The sequence below is a fragment of the Oreochromis niloticus genome, linkage group LG14, assembly GCF_001858045.2.
Source record: "Oreochromis niloticus isolate F11D_XX linkage group LG14, O_niloticus_UMD_NMBU, whole genome shotgun sequence".
Taxonomy (NCBI): Eukaryota; Metazoa; Chordata; class Actinopteri; order Cichliformes; family Cichlidae; genus Oreochromis; species Oreochromis niloticus.
Genome location: NC_031979.2, coordinates 16,923,291 through 16,941,804, shown reverse-complemented (window position 1 = coordinate 16,941,804; position 18,514 = coordinate 16,923,291). Strand labels below are relative to the sequence as shown.

The 18,514-nt window shown below is 41.1% G+C and overlaps 1 protein-coding gene across 5 annotated transcripts in view; it reads right to left on the bottom strand.

Annotated features, from left to right (window-relative positions):
• LOC106097973 (von Willebrand factor A domain-containing protein 5A) overlaps positions 1 to 17,902 on the bottom strand; it is a 34,431-nt gene extending 16,529 nt beyond the window's left edge. For all 5 annotated transcript variants that reach the window (XR_002064460.2, XR_002064461.2, XM_019367365.2 and 2 more), the window contains exons 1-15: positions 17,799 to 17,902; positions 12,457 to 12,504; positions 12,095 to 12,297; positions 10,685 to 10,907; positions 8,654 to 8,838; positions 8,456 to 8,570; positions 8,186 to 8,325; positions 8,008 to 8,096; positions 7,775 to 7,919; positions 6,944 to 7,023; positions 6,745 to 6,859; positions 6,454 to 6,612; positions 6,280 to 6,383; positions 5,867 to 6,087; positions 4,608 to 4,646 (exon numbers count right to left, since the gene is read on the bottom strand). Coding sequence is in view for 3 of the 5 variants with exons in the window: in XM_019367365.2 (XP_019222910.1) it covers positions 4,608 to 4,646; positions 5,867 to 6,087; positions 6,280 to 6,383; positions 6,454 to 6,612; positions 6,745 to 6,859; positions 6,944 to 7,023; positions 7,775 to 7,919; positions 8,008 to 8,096; positions 8,186 to 8,325; positions 8,456 to 8,570; positions 8,654 to 8,838; positions 10,685 to 10,907; positions 12,095 to 12,297; positions 12,457 to 12,499 (1,861 nt within the window). In the remaining 2 variants the exon portion in view is untranslated. The remainder of the gene's footprint in view (positions 1 to 4,607; positions 4,647 to 5,866; positions 6,088 to 6,279; positions 6,384 to 6,453; positions 6,613 to 6,744; positions 6,860 to 6,943; positions 7,024 to 7,774; positions 7,920 to 8,007; positions 8,097 to 8,185; positions 8,326 to 8,455; positions 8,571 to 8,653; positions 8,839 to 10,684; positions 10,908 to 12,094; positions 12,298 to 12,456; positions 12,505 to 17,798) is intronic.
• Positions 17,903 to 18,514: the final 612 nt, after the last annotated feature.

Genomic DNA, 18,514 nt, shown 5'->3' with positions numbered 1-18,514 from the left:
CCTCGAAGCTGGACGGGAAACTGCAGGATCTAGGACTGAGCAGCTCCCTCTGCAGCTGGATCCTTAGCTTCCTGTCTGACAGACGCCAAGTGGTCAGACTGGGCAGCATCACCTCATCCCCCATCACACTGAACACTGGTGCTCCACAGGGGTGTGTACTGAGCCCTCTCCTGTACTCACTCTACACCTATGACTGCACAGCCACTAACAACTCCAACATCATTGTGAAGTTCGCGGACGACACTACAGTGGTGGGTCTTATCACCAACGGTGATGAGACGGCCTACAGGGAGGAGGTCAGCGCCCTGACCCACTGGTGTCAAGACAACCATCTCACCCTCAACGTCACAAAGACAAAGGAGTTGATAGTGGACTTCCGGAGGTGCAGAGAAGTACACACCCCCATCACCATCAACGGCGCTGCAGTGGAGAGAGTGAGCAGCTTCCACTTCCTTGGTGTACATCTGGCGGAGGATCTTACGTGGTCAGGACACATAAACAAAACAGTGAAGAAGGCGCAGCAGCGCCTCTTCTTTCTCAGGAGACTGAAAAGATTTGGCATGAGCCCCCGCATCCTCAGGACCTTCTATCGCTGTGCCATTGAGAGCATCCTCACTGGATGCATCATCACCTGGTATGGCAACAGCACCGCTTACAACCGCAAAGCTCTCCAGAGAGTGGTGCGGTGCTCTGAACGGATAATTGGAGGTGACCTTCCCTCCCTCCAAGACATCTACAGGAAGCGGTGCCTGAGGAAAGTGGGGAGGATCATCAAGGACTCCAGTCACCCCAGCCATAAACTGTTCAGACTACTTCCATCGGGAAGGAGGTTCTGCAGTATCCGGTCCCGAACCAGCAGACTGAGAGACAGCTTTTTCCATCAGGCCATCAGACTGCTGAACACGTCATAGACACCTCACCTTCACTACTTGAACTTCAACATTATGCACTCCAGACTGTACATTAATGCCACTGTTTTGCACATGTTCAACTACCAACCTCTGTATATTTGATATATTTTATTTCATTGTTTACTCTATTTAATTTGTAAAATATGTATACACACACACACACACACACACACGAAGAAAAACATATTTAGTATACACATCCAGTAATGCATATACTCTTATATATTGTACATATATTTATTACTTTCAGATTTAGCCATTCCTATATTTTGCTTGTTTTACTGTTGGGTCTGTTCCCACAAACCCCGCTAATTCTAGAGACTTATTCATCATGAATGAAAACAAGACAGTCAGCGATCGATCGATTACTTGCGCAAGGGAGGCCTCCTCTGTGTCCAGCACGAAAATGACCCCAAATCCGGCCTCCTCTCGCTGCCTTTTATTGAGAGACAGTTCACACAAAACACAGCAAAGCAACGCCCACATGGTTCTGAGGCATTGTATGTATATGTGTGAACTTTTATATGTAAGTAGGAATGTGTGTGTGTGTGTGTGTGTGTGTGTGTGTGTGTGTGTGTCCTCCTGCTGACCAAAGGGTCATAAAAGCAGGAAGCTTACAACACAAGAAACAGATCTTTCAGATAGGATGTATCTCCAATAAAACCTCCCCCAACACAGAGTGGTTAGAGGTGCTCAGGATCAAAGGAATGGCTTTGATAATACTGCTTGAACTAAGACTGTACAAATTTAAGAAACACAATGGCAACATTCAACAATTAGACCTAACATTTACGTTATTGTATTTTTGCACAACTCTGTTGCTTGTGAAGCTCACACACAAGAATTTCACTCACATGTACTGTACCAGTGTACCTGCACATGTGACGTGACAATAAAAGTGATTTGATTTGATTTGATTTTGATCTACACATCCTAACCAATGACTTAGTGGTGTTCCAGGGTAGGATAACAAAGCATTCTTTTCCACCTCTTTTGCATGGTTGGCTACAGTGGGTGAAACTGGGGAATCAGTCAGGGATCTGGGTGTGAGGACCCAGGGTCCTAAAATAGTTTATGAACTTGTCTTTATGTGCTGCTCTGTCTTAGTCTGGGGCCATGTGTTTGTCTGGTACTCCTGTCCCTCGATTCCATGTTTGTGTGTATAGGAGTGTGGGTGTGTGTGTGTGTCCGGAGAACTGGCTTACAGGCACTCTCGGGCCTGGTGGGTGTATCCCGCCGGGAGGCTGGTCACACCTGAAGTGGATGATGACACACGCCTGCTGTTAATCAGCTTCGTCTGGAGGGAGCTACTATATAGAGTGGCTGAGCTCCCATCAATTTGGGATCGTTGCATGACTACCTGTTAGTTTCCCAGCAAGTCAGTGAGTGTGTGCTTGACGCAGTCTGGAGTTTACTGACGGCTGCCTCTGTGTTTTTCCCAGAAGGATTGTGGGAACCAGAGGGCTGAAGGGCAGAGCAAACACACTTGGTAGATGCTGAGATTGGTCCTGTTGCTGAAGTTAGGGTTATCCTGTAATCTCTTACTAACCACTGCTTCAGTGACTGGAACACAAGTGAAAAGAGATGTGACATCGTACGAGACCATTGTTTCATCTGCCTTCATAATGACATCTTTTACCTTCTCAACCAAATCCAAGGTGTTCTAGATGTGGTGTTCGGACCTGCCTACCAACGGGTTGAGGATTGAAGCCAGAAAATTTGTGAGGTTATAGGTGACCAAGGTTATCATACATTGCTGAGACAGGCCGAAACTCTTGTCCATAGCTGCTCTGCTTCCACATTTGCAATGTTGTTGTTTCGGATTGCTGTTTCTGTGGATGTGATCAGTTTCACTAGCGGGATTTGTCTCGGTGTCACACCAAAGTCAACCCTTTTGCAAGGATGTTTTTCTCTGCTTGGGTGAGTTGTCTGTCAGACAAATCCTTGATGTGGCATCCATCTCTTTTCTGACTGCTGTGGACATCCATCCATCCTTCCATCCATCCATCCTCTTCTGCTTATCTGGGGCTGGGTCACAGAGGCAGCAGCCTAAGCAGAGAAGTCCAGACCTCCCTCTCCCCAGCCACCTCCTCCAGTTTGTCCGGGGGAACACCAAGGCGTTCCCAGGAGATATAATCTCTCCAGCATGTGCTGGGTTTGCCCCGGGGCCTCCTCCCGGATGCCCAACACACCTCACCCAGGAGGCGCCCATCCTTGTCAGATGCCTGGCTCCTTTCGATGTGAAGGAGCAGCGAGACCCTCCCGGATGGCCGAACTTCTCAACCTATGTCTAAGGGAGAGGCCAGCCACCCTTCGGAGGAAGCCCATTTCTGCTGCTTGTATCCGCGACCTCGTTCTTTCGGTCACTACCCACAGCTCGTGACCATAGGTGAGGGTAGGGACGTAGATAGACCGGTAAATTCAGAGCTTCCCTTTTACACTCAGCTCCCTCTCCATCGCATCACTGCAGCCGCAGCCCCAATCCTGACAATGGTCAGGATCCGTTCCCTGATGCAGAGGCGAAGGGAACAAACCCTCTCGTCCACTGGGAGGAACCCCAACATACAGGCAGCAAGCTGAGGGGATACCAAGATACCCACCCTAGTCCCCCGCCTCTCACCAGGGGCAACTCCAGACTGAGACAGTCCAGCTCCTCTCCAAGAGACTGGTTCCAGAGCCCAAGCTGTGCGTTGAGATGAGCCTGACTATATCTAGCTGGTACCTCTTAACCTCATGCACTAACTCAGGCTCCTTCCCCACCAGAGAGGTGACATTCCATGTCCCAATTGCGAGTCTTGGTAGCCGTGGATCGGTCCACCAGGCCCACTGCTCCTGGCCACCGCCTGACACACAATGCACCCGACTGATACGGAGCCTCCTGTGGGTGCTGGGCCTGCAGGACAATGGGCCCATGTCCCTTTTTCGGGCTGTGCCTGGCCAGGCCCCATGGACTTAGGCCCGGCCACCAGATGCTCGCCCTCGGGCAACCTCCCCGGGCCGGACTCCAGGGCGGCTGAGGACACTCTCCATATTTTGCTGTGGTTTCCCACAGCAAAAGTGAAATGTCCCTTGTTGTCTGGTTTTAGACTTTTCATGCTGTGCTAGACGAGCCTTCTCAGTTAATTCAAACACTTTTTCAAGAGTATTCTTATCTAGAAGCATTGTAAGTCTCTGTCGGATCCGCTCCTCTTTAGATTTTAGCACATCGATGGTAAAAAAATTTTGTCTTTAGTAAACTGAAAAAGTGACGGATGTAATGTGTACTACTTAGTCAGCATTTTTTATTTATGTTAGAAGTGTCAATATTTTCTTTAATTTAATTGGTATGTATTCCGGCCAATCCAGTGATAGTCTTAAGTGGATGAATGGGATTTGGTGGGGAGCTCTGAGTGTGAGAGAGGAGCTACAGGTATGAAGTGGACATTTGAGCGAGTAACACAGTAACACACGCTGAAGAATATAATGCATTCATTGTGCAAATGTATAACTAATTAAATGTAAAATCTAAATAATATTTTCCGTTGTCATTTTTAACTTATTTCAAAGTACTAACCTCTTCAGTGTTTTTCACTGTACACAGGCAAAAAGAGTAAACACAAAGAAAAACCCTAATATGAGTAGTTAAAGGATCTTTCAACATTTTGAAAGATCCTGCAGATGCTTCTTTCAATAACACTTATTCAGGTTTTTACTTACTACGTAGAGCACTCTTCACCACAGGACGACTCTGGATCACTTTAAAGATAAAAAAAAGGAAAAAAGAATGAGTTCAAGATTTGAGAATCAGTGAAAAAAACCTTTCTCACATGCATCCCTCTCTCTGATACTGCTGTCTTATGAGTACCTACATTCTACCATACATTACCACCTTGTTTCTACTGTATTTTTTGGACCATAAAGCGCACCGGATTATAAGGCGCATTAAGCGAAACAAAACAGTCAGATAAGTCAAACTTTACTCAACTCATTCTTCTTGCTTCCTTTACTTCCGTACCATTGATTCATTAATGTTGAAGTCTCTCGCAGCTGCTCTATTCCCATATTGTTACAGTATATCCTCGAATTGTGGATAGTTTATCTCAGTTATTCTCCTGACTTAAGTTTGGTTTGTTTACAGCATCCTGCCATGCCATTGCATTTGTCCCTAACTATCGGAAACCCTTGTTAACTTTTATCGAGTGGAAAAAAGCCTTAGCGTTCATCCTCCAGCTTCACTGTGCTAATGTTATGCTAACATAGCTGTGTTGCTAGCAATAATTTAGCACATCATTATATACCAGGTAGTCCAACTTCAGTGACCCTACAAAAGTCACTACTGTTTAGTTTTCTGTCTTCATTTATGTTGGAAGTGATAGCAGAGCTGCATGTTTTAATTTTTTCAGAAATCTCTGTCAAAACATGGTATATCATGTTTAGGTGGAAACTAGCGAGCTAACTTCCTGCTAACTTCTAACTCTATTAAATTTAATAAATTCTGTTTTCATGAATGCCTGGAGATGAAAGATGAAAGAATGTAGACAGTTTTTAACTCTCAGTGATGCCACAGTGTTCGTTTAACCTGTAGCTGAGTTTGGACTCATATTATTCTGCGAGGCTCCTGACTACAGTAGCCGTAATGATCCAACAATCCATCAAGCAGTGCGGCTTCGCAGCTTACCAAAGTCGTACTAAAACATTATTTGACGGATTTTTGAGCGCCGTGCACAACATAAAATCCATTCAAGGTCAGTAAGCACAACCAGAATCCATGCATTAGGCACACCGGAGGCGCACTGTTGAGTTTTGAGAAAATTAAAGGACGTTAAGTGCGCCTGATAGTGTGGAAAATATAGTACTTCTTTCATTTGAGTCTGACTGTTTATTAAACCAAACATTCTACTGATTTTATTTGTGCTGAACCATCTTTGCTTGAGATCTGGGGCTGACTTTTAGTTTTGCTTTTGGGAAAAACTCACTGGCTGTTGGAATATTTCTGCGCACAAGAGGTCCTTGAATCACTTCGCTGTTGTCTTTGTTGACAGCAATGAAGGCAGTGAAAGAACTGCTAACTCCTGATTGGACACTGAGATGCACCACCTTCTCCTTCACACCTCCATCTTGCTGTCCTCTGTGCTCTCTCTGCTCCATCTCCAGGGAGCGAATCAGAGTCCGAGCACCCAACCTGTGGACTGTTAATCTGCAGATAAGAAGGAACACACCAAGAGATGGGTGACTTAACTGTTTCTTTGTTTTTTTTAAATACTTTATTTCAGATCTGAACACAACATATTTCAGTTCATATTCATTATAATCTACTGCTATTTTCAACCCAATATATCTAAAGTCATGAACCAATGAAAAGTACTGAGTTTCTTAATCCCTTTTTTACCCAGTGTCCTCTGCAGGTCTGAGACTGAAGTGCAGCTGGTTCTCAGAGGGATGACCTGCCAGGCTGTACTTCACCGTCACACAGCCCTCTGCTGCCTCTGAGCACTGACACAGAATCACAGGGTAAGAAGTCATGAAATAGTTAAACAACAACATGAGAAGGTGCTGCTCCTACCTGTCCAGTGAGCTGGGCATAAATCAGTGACCTCTGACCCTGGAAAAGTGTCTTGATTGGTGGAGAGAGGACAGTGACAGACACTTCCTTTGGTAAATCCCATGTGACTGAGATGTCGACCACAGCCGGCTGCAGAGCAAATCGCAGCGACTGCATCACCTGAAAAATAATGAAAAACTCTCTAAATATACACAAACAGCTGGAACAGACATTTTACTCACTGCAGGTCTGATCTCAAAATGTATCTGCTGCCATGTTTAGCTTGACTTCTAATTGTGTTTAATGTCTTACTTTTGGTTGCATCCTGTCAGTCCCTGTGATGAACTGAGCATGACCTCCTCCTTCTTTGGCCATCCCATTGATGAGAGCAGAGCTGGCCCCTTCCCCAATCCCAAAAGAGAAACACCTGCAATACAGCAGTTTTCTACATAGAGGACATGTTGGACATTCTGGAAACTGTGTAGATATAGTTGTGTTTTTGTGGTTTCACCTGTGAGAATCTGAGTTGTTCTTCACCAGATCTATCACTTGTTTGGTGTTCCCCACCTCTCCATCAGTAAAGACAAACAGCTAGAGAGGAGAGTTGACACATAAGGACATAACATCAGACCCACAAACACACAGCTTGTTCTGAGAGCTGAGTTAAGGTTCAGAAACACAAATGTTTTTATGGTAATGTGCAACGAACAATGTACAGTTAGTATGAACTCCAAACTAAAGAACAAAGCTGTTACATGAACAACGATTATATTCACAGGGTTAAAATATGTGATATATTAAAAGTTAGATTGTACACTAATGCCAATGCTGAGAAACATTTGTAGAGCATAATGTGTGTGGTCCAAGTTTTGTCCAATGTTTTTATGAAATTGAATCTGCTTTATGTAGATACATCCCTATAAAGCATCTTCATGGTGATATAAAAAAAAGTTAAAATATCCTAAATCATTATATTTTAAGATGAAGTTGTTCTAAGGCTAAAGCAAGGCAAGCAGAAAGTAAGATTAAGTTCATAGGAAATTTCCAAGAAATTAATGCAAAGCAGTTTGTGTGTGTGTGTGTGTGTGTGTGTGTGTGTGTGTGTGTGTGTGCGCATGTACGCGTTCTTACTATCTTGGTGGGGACCAAAATCCAGGTCCCCATGTTGTTGAAGGCATTTTTCACACTTAAATTGTGGTTTTAGTGTTTTAGGGTTACAATTGGTTTATGGTTCGGTTTCGGATAAGGGTTAGGCTTAGGGTAAGCAGCTAGGGAAAGCATTATGTTATTGGGATGTCCCCACGAGGACAGCAAACCGGAAGAGCGTGTGAGTGTGTGTTACCTGTCGAGGCTGATTGGGAATGCAGGGCTGGCTGTAAATATGTTTGAGGGGCTCCAGGATCTCAGTTCCTCCAAGATTAGCCTCCATCTGCTCAACTTTCTTCAGAGACTCCTTCATGGTCTGCTGGCTGTACTCCACACTCTTACTGCCATCACATAAACACATGCACCAAAACACCCATTAGGATATTTTAACAAAGACAGCAGGGCCTTTGATATGAGGGAGAGACTCACGGGAAGATGTGTTCATATCTGGACCCAAAACTGTAAATGTTGAAATAGCAGCCCATTGGTAAGCTCTTCAACAGGAGCAGCAGAGTATCCTTAAGAGAACAGGGAAAATATAGTGAGGCCTCTGTGTGAGAGGAACAATTTGAAACTAAAGAGTTTATGATTAAAATATTACAGATACCCTGGCACTGCGGATGCGAGTATTACTCATACTTCCAGATCGATCCATTAAGAACACAAACTCTCCACATGAAGACATCACAGACTGGGGGAACTCAGGGTACAGACTCACCATCACCACCGGATCACCCACCAGAGAGCCTGAAAAATAACAGACAGAAAAATCTGAGAAATTGCTTTTTGTTTATGTCAACATATTGAACTTCCAAGCAGAAGTAGATAATTTTTTTTTTAAATTTGCAAATCAACTACTTCACTCATTTTCACTCACCCGGCTCAGCAGAGGCCTGTCCTGCCTCCACCACAGCAGTGGGCTGGTGGGCATCTTTGTAATAAATCAGCAGTTCAACATCTCTGTCAAACTTGTGTCCTGCAGCCAAGTTAACCTGCACACCACAAACACATGCATATTTAATTCTCAGTAATAAGTAACAACCACACACAGCAGACACATCAGCACTCTACCTACCGTGGCCTGGGTTTGATCTGTGTTGAGGTACTGGAGAGGGTCCAGGGAACAGTTGGACTCTACCTTAGAGATTGGACGAGGAGAGGACACTCGGGCAGAAAAAGACAGACTGTAGGGCACTAACCCCGCACTCGAAAGACCCCCTATGAGCAAGTGCCTTGGCAACAATGAGAGGGAAAAGCTCCCTATTTACAGGAAGAAACATCCAGCAGAACCAGGTTGAGGGAGGGGCAGCCATTTGCCAAGACCGGTTGAGGGTGAGAGGAGTAAAACAGGACAAAGACATGAAGTGGAAGAGAACTTGAATTAAATGCAGAGGTATGTGTAAACGTATAGTGAGTGAAAAAAAGTGAGTGAAGAAAAAACACTTAATGCTTCATGGGAACCTTGACCAGTGTAACTAAGGGAAGTTTCAGGGACACCTGATCCAGTCCTAATTATGTGCTTTAACAAAAAGGAAAGTTTTAAGCCTAATCTTAAAACTAGTAATAGTGTCTGTCTCCTGAATCCAAACTGGAAGCTGGTTCCATAGAAGAGAGGCCTGAAAACTGAAGGCTTTCCCTTCCATTCTACTTTTATATACTCTAGCATCCACAAGTAAACCCGCAGGCTGAGAGCAAACTGCTTTAATGGGGTGATATGGTACTATAAGGTCAATGAGATAAGATGGGGCCTGATTATTCAACACCTTGTGCATGAATTTGAATTCAGTTCTGGACTGAACAAAGAAGCCAATATGAGAGATATATTCTCTCTCCAGTCCCTGTCAGTACTCTCGCTGCAGCATTTTATATCAGTTGAAATCTTTTCAGGGAGTTTTTAAGACATCCTGATGTTAATGAATTACAGTCATTAACATGCAGTCCTACACATTTGTTTAATTTTTGAGGTAAAAGGAAGGCTGGCCTGTAATTAGCTAAGACTGCTGGGTCTAGAGATGGCTTTTAAAGTAACAGTTGAACTACTGCCAGTCTGAAGACCTGTGGTACATAGCCGCTTAATAGAAATAGGTTGATCATATTTAAAAATGAAATATTAATTATTGGCAGAGTTTCTTTGAACAGTCTTGTAGGTCTAAGAGACATGTTGATCATTTGGAGGAAGTAATTACTAAAGTTAACTCAGAAAGATCAATTGAAGAAAAAGAGTAAATAAATATCAATTGTGCCGAAAGTAACTCTACACATTGTTAAGTCTGTGAGATGATTATGAGGTTTTTCTCTAGTAGATAAAATTTTATTTGTGAAGAAATTCATGAAGTCATTACTAGTCAACATTAAAGGAATGGTTGGCTCAGCAGAGCTCTGACTTTTTGTCAGCTTGGCGACAGTGCTGAAGGGAGAGCTCGGGTTGCTCTTATTTCCTTCAATCAGTGATGAATAGTAACCTTCTTTACTGAAGGCTTTTTTATAAAGCAAAAAACTATTTTTTAAGCTAAATGATGATATTCTGAATTAGGGAGACACCGTTTCCTTTCTAGCTTACTTTATCTGCTTTAAGGTGCACCTTTGCAAGTTACACCAGGGAGTCAAGTACTTCTTATTTGAGGTGGTCTCTTTCAGAGGAGCCACAGTAACCCCTGTGTTTAGATTCTGGTTAGAAATGACACAAAGAGCAAAGAAACTGCAGTTACAGTAATGGTGGAAGGGTAATCAAATAATCTCATATGTTTGAAAGACAGAATAAATACAGAATGAGAAAGAAAGAATGAGATATCCTAACACAGCACAGATACTCCATAACCCAAAGTCCATCCCCTAATCATGTTATAGATTCTGGACTTGAAAATAAAGTGTTGACAAAGACAGTTGTTTTCAATGTTTATGTTTCCATGTTACGCTTAATTCTTTATAAGTTTATCTTTTATGTGTACATAACAAATTCAAAAATATTTTATTTATGCAGGAAGAGAGACGGAGAGAAAGAAAGAGGTTGGAAATTCCTCCACCACCATAGTTGCAGTTATGAAACCTTTTTCTATACAGAGGTGTGAGTTTGAGGCTTTCTGTTAGTGTCAACGTTTTTTCCTACCCCGAGGCTGGTATCGAGGGTTGAGCACAGCAGGCAGACAGAACCTCAGACCATCATCAGCCTGCACAGCCAGCTCAGTCACGTACTCCAACCTGATGGAGGCGCTCTCTCCTGGAGGCAGACTGCCCACACTCAGAGAGAATATATCTGGACTCTGATCACTCTCCTCCAATAGGAAGGCCTGCTGACCGGAGCTCAGAGCATCATCATACTCCTCACGAGCCTGAAGGACAGGTGACTCATGTCAGTGACATTCACTGTGTTTATTATTAATTTGAATCTTGTTTGTTTGTTTGTTAATTTATTTCAATCATGTAAACAATATACAAGTACATTTAGCAAAGAAAAGAAGAAAAAATAATGCCATACAAAATAAAGCTAATATATTTCAATATTGCTTCAACTGTTCCGTTTCTGTTACATATCAAAAAGGAGTGGAAAGTAGTACACACTTATTTAATCCCATCCCTTTGCCTTAGGCTAACTGTCAATATTTAGTCAGCTTTCTTACTGATATAATCTGCAGTAAAAATAGCAAACAGATTTCAGATATAATAGTGTATATACATCACATCATGACATTTTCTAAATAGAGACATTCACTGAATTTCAACATTTTCCTTTTCTTTTTAATTCATGAAGATCATTATAACTATATCTTTATAACTCTTTTTGAACTGCTTTATGTTTGGACATTGCTGCAACTCCATATTCAAACTGCTCCACAGCTTCACTCCATGGACAGAAACGGAAAAGCTTTTTCTGGTAGTACGTATCTTCACAACTTTGAAGTTAGAAAAACCCCTTAAATCATAACTTCCTTCTTTGAATAAAAAAACATACTCTGAATATTGCTGGGTAGTTCCTTATTTTTTGCTTTGAATAGAATTTGTCCTGTTTGGAATTGCACTAGATCAGCAATTTTCAATATTTCAGACTGCAAGAATAGTGAGTTTGTATGATCCCTATAACCTGCACTGTGGATGATTCAAACTGCTTTTTTTAAGAGTAAAAAATGAATGTAATGTACTTTCATAGTTATTGCCCTAGGCCTCTGCACAATAGCTTAAGTATGGTGAAACCAGTTAACGGTAGAGAATATGAAGTGATGTCCCATCTAATACCTGCTTTGCCTTGTTTAGGATTGCAATGTGTCTTGATACTTTGGAATGAATGTATCTTATGTGAGTTCTCCAGTTACGTTTTTCATCTATTATTATCACCAGAAATTTATGTTCACTGACTCTTTCAATAGCAACACCATAACGTTCCAGTTTTCTTGTTAGTATATCGTGATCTAAAGTGTCAAATGCCTTTCTCAAGGCTATGGATAACCTACCACACATTGCTTTTTGTCTATGGAATAGACAATCTTACTTATAATCAGGTTATATTTACTGCCCAGCTCACCTTCTGCTTCTCCTTCACCTCAGCTACAATCTGTGTCTGTCCGATCTTAGCACTGAAATGACAGACAGCAGCATCTCCAGGCAGAGGGAAGACAAAAACAGCCTCTAATGGTTTGTTCTCCTTATTCTTATAGTTCAGAGTGGAGACCACTGTAGCCACATGGTCCCTCACCTCCAGCTCCACCTCAATGCTCTTCAGAGGAACTGACAGACAAACAGAATTCTAACAGTCACACTTAATAGTAGCATTTATTTTTTAAAGTCAAAATTAGATTGTTTTTCTGCTGAGCCATCTGTCCATGCAACTCTATTTATTTTTGATGATAAAGTGAAAATCCATTTTAATGTTTATCAGATTTTTACCTGGTTCCTTCTGGGCAGTTAGCAGACCACAGGATCTCATCATTGTACCTATATAAGAGACAAACACCACAGACAGTTTTCCTCAATAAAACATTTCAGTTTACATAGTACATTATACTACACTTATCAGCTTTTTTTGGAGTCTGTCTCTTCTGCACAGAATCAAAGCGAATTTTCACATCACCAGACTGAAAAACATTTATTCTACCAGCTCAGAAAATGGTTTGTTTGAGAGAAATGAGTTTGAGACATCCTTAATGTTTCAAGTGTCACAACAAAACAGACTAACAAGTCAGTGATTCTGTAATACATCCTGCAGCAGATACATCATATATACATCATATCTAAACACACTACCCCCCTCCCACCACCACCACACACACGCACACAGTGTTTGAGTGCAAAAATAATATATTACAATAATAATAATATCAGTAGCATCATTCCAGCTTTTGATCAGCACCATGGACAGCAACCATATTCTTGGATAAGGTGAACACTATGAAGTCTTTTTCAGCTAGGCCAAAATAGGTTTAAAAATAAAATTTAATAAAGACAGCTGTCTGTAAACATGTGAGAAGAGATATTTTACTGTTATTTTATCATTACATTAGAATCATATAATAAGCATTGCATTAAAGCATTTATTGAAGCTATTGACATTACATTAACATTTGTATTACAGTGATTGTTATAACCTCATGTTAATCTTCTATTTACAGGTGTTGGTATAATCATATAATCTTTCATTACAGGTGTAACCATGATCATCTTTATACATATTGCCGCTTGGTGCTTATTATGGAGTTGTGCTCATGTCAGTAAGGGTTAAAAGCTACAGTCAGCGGGATGTCTGGCGGATCTATTGAGGGAAGTGACGTAGAGCGTAGAAGGCCGCACATGCTTACAAAACACATATATCATGTTATTCATCATTATCCTTTATTCATTTATACTCTTTTTATTAAGCTTTGAGTAGTGGCATTTGATTAGAACATTTATTCAACAGATTACATGTATGGTTTCAGTTAGGTTATTGCACACATGCAGAGTTGGCCTCTGTCCTTATAGACAGAGTGAATGCTGAGGTCGAGTCACACACGCACACACACAAGCAGCAGTTAAACTCATGTAGAGGGGAGAGTTCAAATATTTAAATAATAGTTTGCAAGGCCTTGTAGCTGTTTGATTATGCTTGCAGGAGAGACTGTTTGTTCCAGGGGATAAGCAGAGTTAGAAGATTACTGGGAAGGATCTGGCCTCGGGAAGAAGAAGATGTTCTTTTAATGTGTTAAAAGTTGTCAACATTGATTGTATTGTACCTACTTTACGCATGAGGGGGCGTTCTAATACCCTGATGTTCATAAAAACTATTGTTGTGTGGTTTTCGGAGAGAGATCTGGTGCTGTCTGCGTACAGTGTCCCATCTCCCACACGTGTGCATTAAAATCATCGTTTGACTTGACCCGGCCGGACCAGTGTTGTTAATTTGGTTTTCCTCCATGTATCCATCCCCAATATTTTGAACTCGTGACACATGGAACTGACAACGCTACCTGGGTGTGGAGATATACCCCAGGAAATATGGTTGTTGACAAGGCAAAGACCTAGAAAAACTAATTAAAGGATTTTTATTAATAAAATAACTGAAACTAAGGAGCAGCAGGGAAAAAAACAGCAAACTACGTGGCAGGACTTACAATACTACCAGGCCTGAATTTAAAACACTTTTCAGACACTAATTAAAAGAACAAGATTCACTGACACTATGTTGCTCTAGCAGCTTAACAAAAAAATTAATATGCCTAAAGACAGGCCACCTGTGGCGTTGTGCCCAAGGAGGTGCCATCCATTACTCACCCTTGACGTCGAACTGCAATCGTCACTGCAACGTAAATGGTGCTTTATACTTGTATCCCGGTTTTTACACTCACATGCATAAGGCTACATCCACTCTTACACCGCGGTCAAGTGAGCACTCACATGTGAAGTCACAGTCAAGCGAGCCGCACCCCCAGCCGCACCTACAATCTTGTTGCACTTATACGCCTATTACGGTATGGGTGCCAAATGGCTTAGAAACACGAGTCTTCTGTATACTGGCATTTTTCCATTTTTTTTTTTTACTTCTTAATCCACTCAGTTGATATATTGAAAATAAAAAACACTTTAACATATTCTGTAAGAGTTGACAATATATTTCCAAAGCATTGTATTCTCACTGTATTGTACATTTCTGTTCAACCTGACCTAAAATTGACATAAAATTGCCGTACAGTATTTTTGATATAGTGTGTGTGTGTTTTGTTTTTTTTTCAAGAAAATTGTTAAAGGTGACGCGAATATTTCACTGGACTCTTACTCTGGGTCACCCTCACTGTTATTCCGTCCGCCTCACAGCGCAAAGAACTGAGCAATATGCGTAAGAAACGCGCAACAAGATTATAGGTGCGGCTGGGGGTGCGGCTAGCTTGACTGTAACTTCTCATGTGAGGGCTCACTTGACCGCAGTCACACGGATATTTATTTATTTATTTATTAATTTTGAAAACGCAGCTTTTCCTATGCGTTTGCACCTTTTGTCCAAATTTTCATCATTGAAAACTGAGATTTTTAAAAACGCCTACCAGTGTGGAGATTTTCAAAACCTCCGTTTTTGCGTTTAGGTTTTTATTTGTCACCCAACGTCAAAGGTGTGCGCCGTTTTTGACGTCACGCTGTGCGCCACGTTATTGTTTACATGAGATGAATTTCTACAATGGGGGATACTGTTGCTCTTAATCTTACTATCTGCAGTTTTTACACGCTTACATATACACACGCAGTTGCTGGCCCTCCATTTAGAAAGACAGAGGTGTCAGAGTGAACTTCGGACGTGGTTTCTACATTCAACACAGACGCAAATCCCGACGTCGGTTTTGAATTAAAAAATAAATAAATAAATAAATTAAACTTATGTATGCTGTATGCATTTTGTTCATTCCTAAGTTGTGACACCAGCGAAAATACTGTCTTATTTCTTAACATTTAAAATGATGAAGGCACTTGAAAAGTAACGCAAGCTGCCCCCCCCCCCCCAAAAAACAAAAAAAAAACTTTTCAGAAGTACTTATAAGGTTTTGTGAGGACACAAAACCCTGTTTACTCTTTCTCGCCCAGGTTTCTAGGCTTCTGATTGGCCAACATTTCTTAGTGGGTTAGGGGTTCTGGTTTGACTTCGTTTTTTGCGTTTACATGGAGATATTTTTGTGTGGACGAGATTTTTTTTAAACGAAATCGGAAAATGTACGTTTTCAAAAATACCCGTGTAGTGTTTAAGAGAGAACCTCGCCAAACCCCCTCATGTGCTCTAACTGTCCCACTGACACCCTGATCACCTCCTCGATCAAACCATAATAGTTTCTTTATCGTTTATTTATATATACTGCACGTTTAATTACAACAACAACGTTGACCAAAGTGCTGTACAAAAATACTAAATAACTAATACCAAATAACTTATAATATTAGTACCAAACAACAAATAAATACCAAATAACTCTCATACTGTATTAAAAGCCAGTGAATACAGGTGTGTTTTAAGATGAGATTTAAAAGGTTTCACAGTAGGAGCCTGTCTGATGTGTAGGGGTAGATTATTCCACAGTTTAGGCAGTACGACCCCAAACGCTCGATCATGTGAACCAGCCTCGACCTTGGTATCGATAAAAGCAGAAGATCATTTGATCTAATAGATCTAGAGGGCGCATAAGGCTGCAAGAAGTCAAACAAATACCCAGGAGCCTTTCCATTCAGGGTTTTATAAGTCAACAATAAAATTTTAAAATCAACTCCAAAGTGAACAGGGAGCCAGTGAAGAGGCAAGCACCAGGGAAATATGTTCACGTCTTTTGGTTCAGAAGACAAGCTGCGGCAGTTTGGACCAACTGCAGTCTTACAAAGCAGATATGTATAACTCCAACGTATAAGGAGTAACAGCAGTCCAACTAGGATGTAATGAAAGCATGACTCGCCCGTTCAAAGTTTTTAAAAGATAAAAATGATTTTACCTTAGATAAAAGCCTCAGTTTGAAAATAGACCGCTGTGCAACTGAGCTAATCTGTTTTTCAAAGTTAAAATTGCTGTCAAATATAACCCCCAAATTAATAACTTAATAATTTAATAAAAGGCTCCAGACTGTGCAGGTTAAAATCAGAGCTAGGTGCTGGGATTGCCACTTGGTCCAAAAATCGTCACTTTGGTTTTGTTCTCATTAAAGTTAAGGAAGTTAGAGGCCATCCAGGCTTTAACTTCACAAGACACTGAAGTAATGGTGGGGTAACTATCCATAGCAGTGGGGCAGGGCAGCTTGTCTTCAGTCCTAGATAAATCTGAGTGTCATCGGCGTATGAATGGAAACAAATGTTATATTTTCTAAAAAAAAAAAAAATTAGACCTCGAGGTAGCATATAAATAGAGAATAAAATTGGCCCCAATATAGATCCCTGTGCAACACCACAAGTAATCAGAATGAGAATTAGAATACTTTATTAATCCCTAAGGAAATTATGTGGGTTACAGGGAGCTGAGGAAGAGATAAAATCTCCAAAGCTCACAGAGAAAGTCCTGTCAGACCTGAACCACTCTAATTGAATGCCCTTGATTCTGCAATGCCGCAATGTGAGATCAAGATGCTGTGGTCAACAGTATTAAAGGCAGCTGTCAGATCCAAAACCAAAGGCACAGCCAAGTCTCCTGAGTTAGTGGCTAAAGATCGTTAAAAACTTTGTAGTTTGAGTGCTGCCAAGAGCTTTAAAACCAGACTGAAACCTCTCAAGAACACCGTCTACATTTAAAAAGAGATTGCAGCTGAACTAATAAAATCTTTTCCAAAAAATTTTGACAGGAAAGGAAGCTTTGAAATAGGCCTGAAATTTGAGAGGACAGAGGAATCGAGGTGATTTTTTTTAAGTATAGGCTGTACAACAGCATGTTTGAAACGGGCTGGCACAACACCTGAACTAAGACTGCTGTTAAAAATCCTTAAGATGTCAGTATCGATAACCTTAAAAATCTTTTTTCTTTTAAATATGTTGGAAAAACATCATTTGGACAAGATGATGTCTTCATGCTCCACGTGATCAAAACACACACGCTCAGACTGATCAAAACAGCAGAGCAGATGAATATTTGAGAATAAGTCATGTGAAGGCAGGGTGATCACAGATCGAAGCTGTTTTCAGTTTTTATTTGTTTTTTGTTTTTTTACAGCCCTTTTTTTGTGAAAAGAAAAATAACAGAATTTTCCGCAAAACACGCAACGCCTTCAGTGTGCAGGAATGGTTTTCAGAGAAATGCCTACCTTTGAAAAGAAAGACAGATGTCTCCTCAAAGTACTTTCGTTCTTCAGTGTGTGAAATGTGGCTTGAATGCCCCCACGCCAGTTTTCTATACCAAACTGAAACACTTTCCTGTATCCGTGGGAACCCTTCAGTGAGATCCTGTCAGAGTCGAGTGGGTGGACCTTAAATTTTTTCTTTTATTACTACTATACAACACTTACCCTAGGAATGTATAGCGCTTCCAACACTGTTGTTAAAATAGTCTGGTCTGGTATTTGAAGACCAAAGAGCACCATACAAGACAAGCATTTTGAAATACAAACATCTGCATTTAAGACTGAATTCTTAAAGAGTTTTTATACAGCGTTCTTAATACATCTTCAAACGCAGTTTGTAAACAGCCAGCGCTTTAACCCAACAACATATATATAATATATTGTTGGGTTAAATATATCTATCTATCTATCTATCTATCTATCTATCTAAATATATGCACACACACACACACACACATACATATATATATATATATATATATATATATATATATATATAGGGAGAGAGATAGAGTAATAGTACCTTCCAATTCTCTGTGTGTCTCACATGTCTCCCTTATCAGATCGGAATAAATATGAAGTCTCCACACTACTCATTTTGCCTGCCGCCTGGTGGCCAACATCTCCATTACCGAAGACATTTTCTCCTTATGAAAAAGCTGCAGCAGCGATAAATGCTA